General features: G+C 42.2%; 1 protein-coding gene and 1 long non-coding RNA gene across 2 annotated transcripts in view; one reads left to right on the top strand and one right to left on the bottom strand.

Moving 5' to 3' along the window:
* LOC142602506 (uncharacterized) overlaps positions 1 to 7,807 on the bottom strand; it is a 79,574-nt gene extending 71,767 nt beyond the window's left edge. The window contains exon 1 of the long non-coding RNA XR_012836250.1: positions 7,599 to 7,807. This is a non-coding gene — a long non-coding RNA (uncharacterized LOC142602506). The remainder of the gene's footprint in view (positions 1 to 7,598) is intronic.
* Positions 7,808 to 9,377: 1,570 nt separating this feature from the next.
* Positions 9,378 to 16,690, top strand: part of BICC1 (BicC family RNA binding protein 1) — a 112,003-nt gene continuing 104,690 nt past the window's right edge. The window contains exon 1 of the mRNA XM_075758787.1: positions 9,378 to 9,741. Coding sequence (XP_075614902.1) covers positions 9,540 to 9,741 — 202 coding nt within the window. The 5' untranslated portion in view covers positions 9,378 to 9,539. The remainder of the gene's footprint in view (positions 9,742 to 16,690) is intronic.

Here is a 16,690-nt window from a genome sequence, read left to right on the forward strand (position 1 = left end):
TGAACCACTTGGGCTCAAGACTGTTGCCACTACTGAAATGGTTCTTATTGATAGCAGACTTTAAAAGATCCCATAAAAGTATAAGATACCAAATGGCATTCCACTGTAAGTGTCTGCTTCAAAGTGTTACACAGGTAAGGAAGGAAAAAAAAAAAGACAACTGCTGAAACTACCTCCGTATAAGGCCAATATACTGACAAGTAGGGTACTCTCAGGAAGAGTGCACATTTCTAGTATCACAGGAGCCAGCTGTTGCTACAAAGCCAGGCTGCTGCTGCTCCTCCTCTCCACCCTCCAACATTTAGATCATGGCTGTATTTGCCTCTGACAGAAACACACTGGAAAAACTAAGGCTAATCTCTTCCCAGTCATAGCCCATGCCTAATATGTGCATTAAAAATAAATTATTTTTACCAAAAATTTAATCACAAAACAGGTCCTTGCCTTTGGTAGGGCCAACATCTCAAAAGGAAAGAAATCTTCCCCTCTCACTCCTAAATTAGATATTAAAAGGATCAAATTACACAACATAATAAATATTACACATAATAAAGTATGATATCTGAAAGAAAACAGCTCTGTTCTCATGTGTCCTTACAACACAATCTGTACAGCTTGGCTACTGCTTTACATGCAGTTATATTTAACATTCAGAGAGGCATTATGCTAAATTTAAGGTAAGAGATAGAAAAGTGGGAAATAAAAAGTATCGAGGAACATTGGCTCCTAAAAATTCCACCTGTTATGAATTACTATTGCAAAACTAAACTTATGTAGTGCAGTGCAGAAAAAATCATGCAAGAGAAATATTATTTCAACTATCAGCTTCCTTGTGATTATGATGAGGCAGTTTCCCTGCCACTTACTATTTGCATGTCTTCTCATAAGGACAAGAAGTTTTCACTCTCACAGCCAGTTCTGTGTTAAAGATCATGGACCTTTTGTCTCCCTTGCTTTACCAGAGATCATATGTTTATTTTGTCTTTGAAAACAGAACAAAAAGTTCTTCAGGAATCATGCAAAACCAAAGACATCAAAGCTACTAAGAGTATTAGGAGGAGAATGGAATTGAATAAAAACTAAGAGAAATTCTTTTCAAGAGTAGGGTTTTTTCCTGCAGTTCTATGATCCAATGAAATATCACATCTGCCCAAGTCAACAAATTATTTTAGATAAAAAAATTAAACAAATTCTTAAATTTCCAAAGGGAAAGCAAAAAAACCTCTTTTTTTTTGTTTTGATATGACTTTGCACTCCCTATATTTTGTTCCACTAATTATCCTTGCATGAAGTAGACATCAGTTGTTACTTTGGCAATAAATGATTGGAAGTTCTGAAATAGTAGCACTTGATACTGGAGGAGTAAGTGACTACACAGAGTGAAGGGTATTGGAGAAACAGTTGCCTGCAGTTCAGATTGCAGCTCATGAAGTTCTCTTTTTTTTCTGATACCATGTCCATATCACTTTGCATTACTGAACAGCCTGATCTAAAACTCATTATAGCTCCACTGGCACCACCTCCAACATTTCAGTCACAATTAGAGGCTTTAAGTTCACAGTATTGACACTTACCCACTTAGGAGTCAGGGTCCTTTTCAGAAATCAAGGACAGCCAGATGGTAAGGGCATTCTTATAACAAGAGGGAAGTTCCTACCAGGGAGCAGTGAGGGCAGGGCTGCTCCACAAGGCAGGACAAGCCAGGAGCATAGGACAACAGCATCTCACCAATCCAGATGCAATTAATTCCATGCTACCTCAACAGATCAGGAAGAACAGGGTGCTGATAACAAGTTTCATCCACAGTCTCAGACACAGGTCAGTGATTAATCACCTAGACTAGGTAAATCCATACAGGAACAGCAAGAAACAGGACAGGAATCCACCTACTTACAATACAGGCCCAATGTCCAGCCAAGCCAAAAGCAGGACAAGAGAGTGAGCTCCAGTGTAGCTCAAACCAGAATGAGTGCTTGGAGTCAAGCTTAAATGGAGCTCCTGGGCCCATGGGTGGAGAGCATAGGTGGGGCCCCAGATGAGGCTGGTCAGGGAAATTAAAGCCTATTAGCGCACTCAGAGCCCTGATAGTGCAAGAGTGTGGCTACTGAGGACTGACAGATAAGTAGTTGTGTGGAATAAAAGCAAGCATGTTTTAATTGCTAAATCTATCTAGGTGCTTTTTTACAGAATAGTGACTCACAAAGTGCAAGCACTTTTTTAGTAGAGAAATCAAGTATTAAACTTGTATGAGAAAACAAGAAAAAAATCCTCAAATCACATTTTTCTGTTTGATTTCTGGTAGATAACCAAAGGCTGATCTCAGCAGCTACTAGCCTTTCCTACTGAAGTGGAACAGCATGAATTATACCAGCCATTTTACACAATATGAAAGCCTTGAGTGACCAACGGTGCCTGTGCAGTGTAAAGGAGAATTTTTCTTCATTGGAGGACTATTATAATAATTTAGTAAAACTTATTTGCTGATACTAATGGAAAAATAGATTTTAACAATGTGTCATTGTTAAATGCAGCATTTTAGCTGTGCAGGTTGCTAAGAATGTACACTACAGGTACAAATTAATAGCAAAACAAACATGAGCCAAATATTATTAATAAAGAAGGTTGATCCATTTGGAACCTGATTCCAGCAACCACTTTAATAGATCTATAATTATTATTTCTATTAATTTAGGAATATAGAGGAAAACTGTTTAATTATATATCTGACTTTGAGTGAAGGATTAACTCCCCTTAGTGGTAAAGTTATATCAGAAATTATTTTAGATACTCTCTCTCTCTTTTAATAAAGATATCCTTTCCTGCCTGTCATTTTAAACCTATTTGAGTGAAGTAGAAGGAATATGAAATACCTAAAAATCACCTGTGAAGAGTGCAGTGGCAAGAGGGGAGTTTCAGAACAGGAGTCATTTTTCTTAATCCAGGAGGACTTTTTTCCAGTGGCTTCTAAAGAAGAGTGAGACAGTCTCTCTTCCTCTTCAGTAAGAAAATAATATGGTTATAAAATCCAGGATTTAGTATTTAGATTCTAATTTACTGAAAAAATTACAAAACAACCTTTTCTAACTTACAGATAAATAATGCAGTTCCTTCAACAGCAATGCAGGACATAACCTGACATGACAAGTTGATTCCCAGTGCAGTGTTCATGTTCTCAGTCTTTTTGGTTCTTTATAGTGCCATCTCCACCTGCACTCTAATTCATGCTATTTTTTATTAACTACTCTTCTTACAAATTAGGCAATATCAATATATTTCTTCTAATTGGTAATATTTAAATTTCTCTTTATACTTGATTTCTAATTAGATGTAGAGTGTCAATTTATTACTTTGCTTCTGAGAGCCAAGACAGGTTGCACTCTTGCCAGAAATTGCCACTGCAGTTTCCAAGAGTGAAAATTCCTGAATTTCTGAGTCTTGTACATTTGTTTCTAATTCTCTTAACATTTCAGCAAAGACAAGGTTCACAAAGTCCGTCTGTTGAAAAGTCTTCCAGAGATTAAGATGTTTAACACTGCATGGCTGTAATAAATAACAGTGTATATATAAGGTTACACAGCATATTGAACGTTACCAAATGTTAACACCTTGTGTGTGATCAGTCAGACTTTTAAGCCTAGACTTTTTTAGATGCCCTGGTTTTGTGTCAGTTTCATCAAGGCTGTATTTACTCCTCTGCTTGTTCTCATAACCATTAATGGCTTGCTTTAAAATTCTCTGGAGATGGGTGAGGTACCAGAAAACTGGAAAAGGTCAAATATAGTGACTGTCTTTAAAAAAAGGCAGGAAAGGAACCAAGAAATTTTAGCCTAGTCAGTTTAACTTCAGCTCCCAGAAATATTCTGGGGGAAAAAAAAAGCATCACACAAATTGGAAAAGGTAAGTGGAGCAGGTAAGATGAGAAGATCTATACACAGGCAGTAGAGATCTGACAAGAATAAATCCTATCAGACTAGTGTGCTACTATAATAGACCAGGAATATCTGCAGATAGGGGAGTAGCAGCAGAGGCCACACTTCAGGACTTGAGCAGAGTTTAAACCCTGTTTCCTGTAACATTCCCATAAAGTATGGCAAAAATTATCGGTCGATGACATAAAAATGGGTGAATAAGCATCTCTGCACAGGAGTGTTATCATTGTTTCACTGTCAAAATGGAAAGATATATCAAATAGGACTGTAATATTCTATTCTACCGGTGGACAATAAGCTCAACATGAGCCGGCAATGCGCACTTGCAGCCCAGAAAGCCAACTGTATCCTGGGCTGCGTCAAAAGCAGTGTGGCCAGCAGGTCGAGGGAGGTGATCCTGCCCCTCCACTCCACTCTCCTGAGGCCCAACCTGGAGTACTGCATCCAGCTCTGGGGTCTGTACAAGAAGGACACAGACCTGTTGGAACAAGTCCAGAAGACGATCAGAGGGCTGGAGTACCTGTCCTATGAGGACAGGCTGAGAGAGTTGGGGTTGTTCAGCAGCAGAGAAGGCTCTGGGGAGACCTTACAGCAGCCTTCCAGTACCTGAAGGGGCCTACAAGAAAGCTGGAGAGGGACTGGTTACAAGGGCATGGAGTGACAGGACAAGGGGTAATGGCCTTAAGCTGAAGGAGGGTAGATTTAGATTAGATATTAGGCAGAAATTCTCTACTGTGAGGGTGGTGAGGCACTGGAACAGGTTGCCCAGAGCAGTTGTGGATGCCCCATCCCTGGAAGTGTTCAAGGCCAGGTTGGATGGTGCTTTGGGCAACGTGGTCTAGTGGAGGGTGTCCCTGCCCATGGCCGGGAGGTTAGAACTAGATGTTTTTTGAGGTCCCTTCCAACCCAAACCGTTCTACAATTCTGGGCCCATACCTGTTCTGTGCTTCATCGATGATTCGGGTGAAAAAACTGAGTATGCTTCTTAGAGGCATAAAAAATAAAACTGCAGAAGTGCAGCATTAGTGCAAATAGATGTTAAAAAAATCAGAAAAATAATCTTTAAGAAAAACAGGGTGAAATTCAATAAGGACAAGACCAGGAGACCATGCTGAGCAAGGGTAATCAACACCACAAATACACAATGAGGAACAATTAGTTAGACAGTAGTTTTTCACAAAAGGACTTAGGGATTATAGGACATCAACACAAGCCAGGAACATCATGCCACAGAGACAGAATAAGCATGACACAGAGATGAATAAGCAGGAGTACAGTTTGTGAGACACCTGATAAGATCATGCCGTTCTGTTCAACACTGGTAAGGTCTCAGCTGGGGTACTGTCTCCAGTTTTGTGCTTTGTATTTCAAGATGGATGTAGACTACTGTGGAAAGGTTTTGTTGGAGAGCAACAAGAAACATGACCTCTGAGAATGGGGTGAAAGATTTAAGTGTGACTAAACAAAAAAAACCCCAACACTTAAGTACTGACCAATGCTTGATAAAGTCTTTGCAAGCGTTGAAGGTTGATGCAAAGAAGAAATAATCTGTTTACCATGTCCATGGTGGACAGGACAAGAACTAATGGTTTACGTTGCAGCAAGAATAATTCAAGTTACTTATTAAGGGGAAAAAGTACTTCTTGATGGTAAGTGAAGCACAGGAATTTCCTGGAGAGGTCATGGAGACCTCAGCATTAGAAATTGTAGAGGAGTGGATAAACAAATATCTGTCAGGAATGAACTCAGCACAGTTAGAAGATAAAGTAGATGACCTTTTTGAAATCCCTTTCAATATTTTTTTATGGTCCCATGATTCAGTATAACTAAGAAGATGTTTCAGAATCTCTCTGCTTTTATGGGTAGAAAAATAATTTTTCTCGTGAATTTCTAGGAGTGGAAAAGTTTTTATAACAGCTGTGGAGACCTTTTATTTATTTGCTGGTGTGCCTTAAGTGCACGGTACTTTAGTACAAAGCAGACCACATTATATTATGCTGAGAAATTGGACTTAATGGGGCCTACTTAGGGAATATGGCATAACATCACGAAAGTCAAAATATTACAGGCTCTTCTGCAAAATAAATGAATGTAATAAATAATGCCTTTCAAAATGCCCCCAACATTAATTTTCACCAGCAATAAACCTCTCCTAAACAACTAAACCCAAATTTAGCATTCTCCCTTGAAAAATATTTCTAGATATCACAGATCACTTTTTAAAATTCCGTATGCCTCCTTCTCTTTCCTCACCCTCACTTCATAGATTTCTAAGCTGGTCTTTTGGCACATGGCTCGCACCTCAAAAAAATACAGATAACAGCACTTTGCTTCATAATGGTGTAGTGAAGTAAATAAATTTGATAATAATAAATAAATGCAAGCTCTGGAATACAGACTGTGCTGTATCAATGACAAGTTACATTGCGTCACTCCTCCATTTATAGATAACCTCTACATCTTGCGCTCGTGGAGTGCAGAGAGAGCCAGCCATCAGCTTCATGCTGCTAAGGCAGACCCAAAGCCACCTAATGTTGCTCTCTGCTTGGTGACTATCACTTCTCGTCCACAGACCCAAGGGCAGACCCGCATTCTTCACAGGACAGATCCTATACCACTCTACATCTGTGGGTTCTGTGCAGTCCCAAAGAGATGTGACTTATTACAGTAGATCAACCAATTTATGAATCTCCTTTAGATTCATAGGATCTATTCCACCTTAACAAATACTATACAATAGACTTTGCATATAGTCCGAGTGCAAAAATAAAACACTTCTCCATTCAGTTTTGCTTTTTCTGAGATTTGCAGATATTATGTGTGTGCGAGGTGAGGAAAAGAGACGAGGACGAAAAAAGAGGGAGAGAATGTAGCAAAATACACATGGTATGCCAAAATGAGAAAGATCCTGTTATTCTTTTCTTTGATCAAGCTACTGGCCACAGAAAAATGGCCAACATAAATTATATATGCCAAAGTCAACTTCAGCTGATGTTCTTTCTAGCCATTTGATCTTTTATCTGCCAACTGCCACCCATTTTCCCCAATTGTATCCACATTTAATATTATTTTAGCCATTAAAAATGTGGTTTTCTACTTAGTTCAAGTTTTCTGTGTTACAGGCATTTTATTCTTCCACTGCAATATACTGGAGAAATAAAATGTCATTTATGCAACAGAAGTGATACTCTACTGAATATATACTACCAATAATAAACCCTAATCACTAAAACTGTTTCTTTTTTGACCATTTATATGGATTTAAATAGGAAATCAGAGTTTACTTCTTATTTTTAGTCTAAAACCACACTATGAAAGGGTTATTTTCAATGAATAAAAACTAAATTGTGTATATAATTATTTTTTAAGAGATCTTTGATTTATTATATTGTTTACATGGCTGCTGGAAAAAAAAAAGTACTGCTGAGTTCAACCATAGCTAATTGATGCGAAAGAAGGATTCTGTGGCTATATTGCAGGAACTGATAAAACACAAGGGAAGGGACCTCCTACATTGAGAATCTCTGACTGTAAATCTCACTAGTTTATGAGTGGAAAATACCCAAATAATTGTTTTGCTCAGAGGTGCTAAGCACCTGTAGCTGCTGTGGACTGTAATTGCTGCTGTCAACACTCATAACTTCTGAACATTTGGATTGTGTAACTCACTGGTTCTGGCATCTAGAAGACAGACAGCTCTAGCTGGTGCTGATCTGAGGCGAGGCAGCAGACTTCCCTGAATTTCAGGTTGTTTTGATATGGACAATGTCCATTTCCCATCTGCAAACAAAAAACAAAACAAACAAACAAACAAAAAGGCAGTTGATAACTAAACTTCTGAACTGGGAAGAAAGAGAATTTCAGTCTTTCCTCAGACTGCCCTGCACACATGAAGTATTAACACCTTACAAGCAAACTATTGAGAGAAATGTTTTCATGACTTATATTTTCTTCTACTGCTTTTTACTGTAGCCATTTTATTTCCCACGGTCATGAGAAGTATCAAAGGATACTGTGAGCAGTACGATGCCTGCAAGCCACTGGCTAGCATCCACAGAGGCTGTGGACCAACAAATGAATTAAATACTACAATTGAATACTAGACATTTCCACTAAGAGTGCCTTCCTCCGTGCACATAAAGTTCAGTAGGAATTAAACCACGGGTGTTGTAGAATTCACACTGTTGTGGCGTGAGGTGGGAAAGACGTAAAGACTCAGGAAGCCAAAATCTGAACCTCTGTAAAAATGACTGCATATTGCAACTGGATGCAGGGCAGTTCCCATCTACTTGGAGGATCAGTGCAGCTCCTGACCAATTTTGACATGGTCCTTCAATCTGAATCAACTATGAGGTGAATTCACCATCACCTAAGTCAGCTGTAATTGTTGTTTTGCTTTCCAGCGTGCGTACAGCAACTTGGTCTGGCCATCATAAACATATGGCGCTTCCAGTACTGGAGAAGAGAGATGACAGGCGCCTGAAATATTGCAGGTGAAATGGGCAGCGCGTCCGGCTGCAGGGACACACAAACGGCACCGCTGCAACCAGACCTGTGTGACTGCTCGTGCCAACGCTTCCTCTGCGCTAGCGTGTGCTTTTGTGCTTAAACTGTTTGTAAAGCGATAGGTACAAACTGCGCCATGGTAAAATCTAGCAGTGGGATGCTGGGTGCGGATTAACGCGATCACGCCTTGAAGGTGAGGGATGCGTAACCTGGTTTCCTACGGTGCGGCACCGCAGCACAAGGCGCTTCGCCTTTCTGAGGCTTCCTACAGAAAAACCACCGAGCTGCAGCCAGGGCCCTCACCGCCATGAGGAGATCTGTCAGCCGCGCCAAGCGAACGGCGTTTCCAGGACATGCCGGCAGAACTTTGGCTTGCCCGTTTCTCGCACACACAGGCACGTTTCGGGGGGGATCGTTTCATCGTTTTTTTTGGCAGGGCTGTTATTCAGGGCCCGTTTTCAGGGCCGCCACCGCGCCCGTCGCGTCCTTCACCCCGCACCGCACGACCGCTGCCGACCCTTCCCTCAGGCGGCGGAGGCGGGACGGCTGAGGGGGCTGCGGACAGCCCGGCAACCCCCGCCCCGCCCCGGGCACCGCTCACCTCACGGCGGGGCCTGCCCCGAACGGGGGGCGCCCTCCGGGGCGGGCAGGGCGGCGGCGCCCCCCGGAGCCCCGCTGACAGGGACCCCGGCCCGCGCCGGCCCTGAGGCGGAGGCGGTGCCGTTGGGGGCGGCATCTCCCCTCCCCTTCCCCTCCCCTCCCTCCTCCCGCCGCGCCGCGCCGCTGCCCCCTCCTCCCGGGCCGCGGCCGGGGATATCCCCGGCCCCTCCCCGGCGGGCCGGCGGCGGCCCAATGGAGGCGGAGATGCTGTGCGGGCTGCGGGCGGGCTGGGGGCGCCGCCGAGCCGCGGACGCTGCCGCCGGCCCGGGGACGCGCACACTCGGCGGGGAGCCGGAGGCAGAGGCGGGCGCAGGCGGCGGCGCCGGGACTCTGGCAGGCGGCGGCTGGGATGAGCCGGGGGGGCGGCTGTGGGGGCAGATAGCGTCCCGCGGGGAGGCGGCCGAGTGGGGCTCGGAGCGGCGGCGGGGTCCGCCCGGCAGCGCCATGGCGGCTCAGTGCGACCCGCTGAGCGGGTACCTGCAGCAGCCGCTCTCCGACCCGGGCTCCAACAGCGAGCGCAGCACCGACTCGCCAGTGCCCGGCTCCGAGGAGGACTCGGCCGGCCCTCCGCGGCCCCTGCACAGCCCCGAGTGGGGCGAGGAGCGATTCCGGGTGGACAGGAAGAAACTGGAGGCCATGCTCCAAGGTGAGGGCGGGGAGAGGCGACGGCGGTCCCCGGGGGGCGCGGGGCGGCGGCGGCCCGGGAGGGAAGGGGGCCGCGTCCCCCTGCCCGGCGTCTCCTGCCTTCTCCACCGGGCCGGGGATCCTCCTGTCAGCCCCTCCGGCGCCGCAGAGGGGCGGCCGCTGGCCGGGCGGGCGCTGGCCGCGGCCCTGGGGCGGCGGGAGCCCCGCGGGCGGTCCCGAACTCCCGGGCGCCGTCGTGGCCTCCCCGGACGGGGCTGCGCGGGGCGGGGGGAGGAGGCTCCTTGTTTCCCCCTCCGGAACGGAGCCGAGCGTCATGGCCCGGGTGACGGGGGCACCCCCGGGTAGTCAGATGTCGCTTGGGACCGGGCCGGCCCCGGCGTCGCGGGTGGCGCCGGTGCCCAGCCCCGCCGGGGCTCCTCCCGCAGTGGCAGCCGGCGCGCTGAGAGGCTGCGGCTTTGAAGGTCGAGGTCTCTCACAAATCCCTCTTTAAAAACATAATATCCCCGCTCTGGCAGGGTGGTTCAGGCTCTCGGCTTTCGAGGAACAGCCGAGGCCGCCGCGTAGCGGGCAGGGAGCCTCTGAAGCCCGGTGTCGCGGCCGGAGGAGCCGGGAAGGCTTCCGGAGAGCGGACAGCAAAGCACCCGCTGCCTTAGGACTTGCTCTGCCTTTGGCTCTGCTTTCCTTCTTTTTATTTTTTTTTTTTCTCTTTGAGGCGACATATTTTGTCCCAGTATGTTTTGAATTACCTAACTCTCAGTGAAGGTTACGTAGACAGCTTCTGACAAAATACTATAGGAGTGGCAATTGCTGGTTTTGTTGCTAAAGATCAGATAAATAGATTTAAAGCAGCTAAGGACGTTGCTGAGTGGGGTAATTACCCTGGGGTGTACCCTGCTGTCTGATCTGAACAGCTCATGAGAACAGAGGTGAGTTTCAGGCCTTATATTGTCAAATCTTAGGACATGTTTGGATCAACAAGGAAATATGGTGGTGGTTTGGAGGCCCCCTGGGACGACTGTTTTGTGAACACTTAATGTTACACTTAACATGGTAACTCATGTATTTATGTACATTTTCAAAACAAATAACCCTCTGACAAACATTTCACTATTGTTTATGTGGCATGTCAGTTGGGAGGCATTTCATTCACTTACTGGAAGCCGTAGGCGCTCGCTGCCTGACCATCCTCTGTCAGCACCTGCCGCCTCTAGTGATAGGAGGCTGCGGGAGCTACCAGAGGGACGGGAGCGGGTGAGTTGGGTTGGTCACCAGAGAGCTGTGGTTTGACTTGGTGACTGCAATGATTGGAATTTTTTTTAATTGAGATTCTCTCTCCTGGGGGTGAGTTAATCTTTAATCAGGTAATACTTTAGTCCTAGTAGAAAAAATCTCATTATGTAATGCAGTAAAGAGAAAGGAATTCAGAGAAACAGAAGTCTCATAAGCAGCAACAACTATTTATAAAGATGTGCTCATCAAAAGTGTCTTAAAACCAAAAATGTGGGTATTGAAAACAAAAAGTATTTCTGCGTATGAAGTGGTAGGAAAAAGGGTCAAAAGTTACAAAGTGCTGTACGAAGATTGAAGGTTGCCTTCACATTTTCCTCTAGTAGCAAAATAAATTTCCATTATCTCATCCCACACACAGTCCTTGCTTCTACTGCCTGAGGTAGCAAGCACGCAAGGGTAAACAAAACTCCTAAGCAGAATCCAAATACTGTATAGGTTGTGTCATCCACTAGTAGCCAGTGTAAAAATGTGATTTTTTTGTTTGCTCCTTTTTAATTTTTTTCTTATTCTCGTAAGAGTGTAGTAAAAAGTCTGTGGTTGATAGAGTACAGTCAGTAAATGCAAACAGAATGCTGCCTGCTTTTTGATGAGGGGTTGCTCTATGTCCAGTCTAGAATACACATGCCTCAGGTGATTTGAGGCATTTTTGCATCAGATAGTTATACTTTTTGTGAAGAAAAGTATGTGTTGGACTCAATAAGTGATGTGTGAAAACACAAACTTTCTGGTTTATTGGTAGTGAAAAACTGCTTATTAGGAAACATGAGGCAAACATAATAGCTCTTTCTGTCAGAAAACTGAACCGTTTGAATGTTATTGCTTTCATTCCGTTTCCTCTCCGTACTTTACAAGTTTTTATTTCATCTCTTGACTTCCTACAAGATAAGTTTTACTTATCCTTTTCTTGTAGGAGAATACCTCAAGCACCAAGTAGCTCTGCCAGCATGTCAGAGCATCATGAAGCAGGATCTGTAACTGGTACCCAGAAATTCAGAGTCAATTATGCTGCTGATTACAAGCCAAAATTGATTTTATTTTTTTAACCTTCCTCCCCACTTTTTTTTTGTGTGTGTGGTCATCTTTTGGGAGTGGAAACTTTGACTCCCCGTAGTAGGAAAGGAATAATGGAAAGAAAGCAGTGTGCCATCTCCAGAAACTTTTGTTAGACAATTCCTATGGTTTCTAATACCAGATCCTTCACTGGAAGTTCTTAAAATATGCAGAAATTGCATCATGTAAAGGAAACAGCTCTGTAGTCTAAGTGGTGATGACCAGATTTCTGATTTCCAAATGTTAACCAATTTTTTGCCTTTTTTAATTCAAGATGGTGTAAAGACAGCTTCTTGTTCCTATTAGATGTTTAAAGGCTCTTCTGTTGCTTTTACCAGCTGCTAGAGAGCATGTTTACACTTGTGTAAGTTACTTTTTGAATTATTTAAAAAGGTAAGATTTCTTCTCATGTTCACCATAGCTTTCTTATATTATGGGAAAGTGAGAATAGGTTGTCTTTAGTTCAGTTGTCTTTAAAGCCAAGTTTGAAACAGCATCTGTTGAAGAAACCTGTCGGGAAATGCTCTCATTCTTGCTCGAGAATCCCTTATTTTTTTTGCTGGTTAACATCTGTTGTTTACTGTACTAATGATGAAATGTAAAAAAAACAATTGGGGTAGAAAGTATGTGAAGAAGTTCAGTGTTTGGCTTGGTGTTTCTGTTACATTCTGTGATTACGGTGCTGAATTTCCTATGTGTTTCTGCCATGGTTATTTTCAGCTTTGTGCTTGATATTTTGTGGATAGTTTCTTGGGGGACAGCACTGACTTCAGTGGGACTCACTGGGGCATAGCAGACTGGTGGGCCTGGGGTACCTCGCCATCAGATAGAGAGTCTGCAGCTGGAGTAGGTGCTGTGGCAAGACACTGGCTAACTCTCTTTTGAAAAAGTCTTGATGTAGCTAGTTTGCTACCAGTTGTATCTAAAGCAGGAACTAATTCTGAATTGAGGTGTCAGACTATATTGATAGATGCAAGAGTACTACTGGTATTTTTTTCCACTTTGAAATGATTGTTTTAGTATTTTTGGTGTTTAGAAGCTTGGTTTTGAGTAGCCTTAAATTAAATATGTTACATGAAAGGTAGAGGGAGTTTCTAAAAGAGCTTTGCTTTTTCTGTTTGGAATATCAGAAAATGCAAAAGCTGTGGTAAAAACCTTGAACATAATAATTATTTTCTTGTTGTGTCTAACTGTTTTGTATTGACTATTTTATTACTTCCTTATAGATGATGACAATAATGTTCCATAAACAAATCTCAGTCTTTGCAGTGGAGCGTAAGCTATCTTATGCTGCTGCATGTCTTCATCAGAATTTGTTGGTGAACAGATCTCTTCAGAAGAAACTTTTCTTGTTTCCAGGAGGCAAATTTGAATAAAACTGATCAGCTGTTCTTTTCAGCAGTGACAGAAGATGATATTTCATGTAGCCCTATTAATTATAGTTGCTCTGCACTTAATTCTCGTGAATGCTCAGGTGACTTAATACTGTGGAATGATTTAGTGAATGTTTGAGTGCCTGTTACCATAGCAGCTGCGTATTGTTACAAAAATGCAAAACATTAAACTTAGAAAAGCTTTCCAGAAAGTATAATCCACAGCTAATGTCACAGCCATCAATAGACTTAGACAAGTTGGCCATGCACCTTAAAAAAAAAAAAAAAAAAAAAAAAACCAACAAAACACCACCACCTTTTTCTCTTGCATGGTCTTATTCTTGGCTACAAAGTGTTATACCTGTCTTGGATTTCAGATAATCCTTTTTCTATGTCATATTCTTTATCAGATGTTGGGGGTTTTGATGGTATGTATGTACAGCACATGCTTAAATACTTTGTGACTGTATAATGCACTATCGCACAACAGTACTCAGGTAAAAAAAAATACATAATCCACATCATTGTTTTTTAAGAGGAGTCTTAACTCTAGCAGTGGTGTGGATGCCTTATTACATATGGCTTTTTTTTTTTAAAAAGTATACCTGTTAGAATTCAACTTTTGTCTGGGCTGTTTTGGTTCTTTTATGCATCATCTTTCAGTTTGGGGACTCTTTTGGGTAATTTAAATTTTGGGATCTAGAGACTTTATGGGTGGTTTTGTGTTGTGGTGTTTGTTTTTTTTCTTGTGAGGTAATTCAGCATTTGTCTTGGCTATTGATAACCGAACACATGAAGAAAAGCGCGGACCTGCATGCTCAGGGAACTGAAGAGTGCTGGGCACCACAAGCACCCTGTTTGCTGTTGAGCTCACCTTCCAGAGCAATTTGTGTTGATACCGAGAGGGAATCTTGGAAAACAGCAGTGCCCTGTGCTGGCTTAGTACTTGCTGTCATTAGTGCCTTCATTTGTTAACTGCAGTAGGTCAGAATTTACAGGAATTATGTCAGTTTAAATTTACATAATGTGGAATTGATTTCCAAAAATAATAAAGGATCACTTATTATTTTTCAGGCAGTAAGGAGAAAAGTAGCCTAATTCAAATTTAGTGTGAACAGTCAGTACAAGCAGCGTTGAGTCCCTTTGCATAGCTCTCCCTCCTGTCCTCGCAGCGTTGGGTGAGCACTCCCCTGTCCTGCTCCCTCAGTTTTGGTGCTCTTTGCCTGTCATGGAAAGCTAGAAAAATGCACAACTAGTAATTTTTCACCAAAAGAAGTCCTACTTTGCTTAGGAGGAAATGACATACGTACTTTTTTTTGCATGACAATCTAGGTGAAAGTTATTTACTGTAAATCTACTGAAAATCAATTAATTCCTTTGCCTAAAGGTCACCCTGACTGTACTTATGCAATGCCTAGTTCTGATGCTTGGATGATAAACAATTTATTTTGCTTGCTGATCCATCAGGTGAAACTTGCTATATTTTAACAAGTATATTTTCCCTACTAATGCAAGTTTTCCTACTATGTGGGAGAGTGTACCTTTAATACTTTTCTTAGACTTCTCTGCTAGTTTGTTTTAACTACAGAGAATGGTAAATTGATAAGTGTGATGAGCAAAGTTTGGGAGGGGCAGGGGGGGAAGAAAAAACACTTGCATTTGAATGTACTAAAGATGATGTCTAGGAAACCTGGGCCTCTGCTGAGACTGCTACAAACAATAGTTCTATTAGAGACTAGACCCTGAAGACATGAATTAATAGATTTTGAGTGAGTTAGCTGCTTAACAGGCAGTTGTAACTTAAACAGAATGGTTCTGACTGATGGTTTCTGTGTGGGAATGGCAAGCTCTGTGTTAAATTAATGTTTGATTTTTGTTTAAATGGCTAAGCAGGAATTACTGCTTTTCTGGATGAGGTTTTTGTGTGTGACGGTGGTAGAAATCTGTATAATAAAACTAAATGTACTGAGATCCTTCAAATAATTGGTGTCCCTTGCTTCCAACTGAAGTTAAAAATACTCAGAGTGATGTTGATTTATACTTCTGTTTCAAGTTCCTTGTGTCCCTGTTGGAGCTTTGAGATGTGAAGTGTGTCTTTGACCAGATTCTTACTGAAATACCTCATCAAACTCTTTATTTTAGTAGGTCCTAAACACAGTTTCTCTTCCTCTAGGAATGGGTTTTTTCTATTAAATTGTGAGATTTCTGGTGGTTTTAATTTTCTTTTTTTGTTCCTTGCAATGTATCAGCATAACCTGGACAAGGACATAGTTGTGGGGAAACTGGAACATTTCTAATAGCATTTACTTTTGGTGTTTTACTTGTATATAGCAGAAAAAAAAACTTCAAGTGCTTTGTCAGGTTTTCAAATCCCTAAAGTGCTGAATAGTCTATTTCTACAAAAATAAATATATGAAATGAATTTGTGTGACTTGTAGTTTAAAAATGTTCTTGCATTCCATTGTTAACAATTGTAATAATACCACTTTCTCAAGTTTCAGTGTTTTTAAGTAGTGCAACGGACTATCATGGTTTGGCATGAACTGCTAAGTTAAGTATTGCTGGCTTGCACATTCCTGTTGGTTACATTGTAATCTTTACCTCCATTGGAAAATATGTCCTATTTTGAGTACTCGGGCTCTTGGCTTTATGCCTGTCAAACAATGAAACATGCTAGTTTTCTTTAATTTCAGATCTCTGTGTTGAAGAACCACTAGCTTTTTTTTTTTTAAATTATTTTTTCCCCAGTAATATCCCTTACTGTGAAGACTCAGCAGTGACTTTCATCAACTTTGAGCACAAAATCTAATATGATTACACGTGAGTTGGAGTTCAGATAAGCTTATTAATTGTGTGTACTTTTCATATGTGAAGGAATGAGTACTTGATTTAAGGATTTCTTCTTTAAGATGCTACCAGTTAATCAGTGGTAGTTTTTAAAATAATTTTGACTTAAGCAACTAAAAACATTCCTTGAACATATCTGCAACTGCTGCTCAGTATCTATTTTTGTCTATGACTAGGCTTTCATGTCTCTGGTTCAGATCAGCATGACTGTATTGCATGGGGCAATGTAGCTCTTCATGTTTCAGTGACTTTTATAGCTGATTTATGTAAAGATGTCTAGAATGATATCCTCTTTACTGGAATAGGAATACTTAATTAAAAAAAAAAAAATTGTTTCCTCTTAAAGGCTCACTGATATTGTGAGGGAACTCTCATGAGTGATAGCAACCC

The sequence above is a fragment of the Balearica regulorum genome, chromosome 7 (assembly GCF_011004875.1).
Source record: "Balearica regulorum gibbericeps isolate bBalReg1 chromosome 7, bBalReg1.pri, whole genome shotgun sequence".
NCBI lineage: Eukaryota > Metazoa > Chordata > Aves > Gruiformes > Gruidae > Balearica > Balearica regulorum.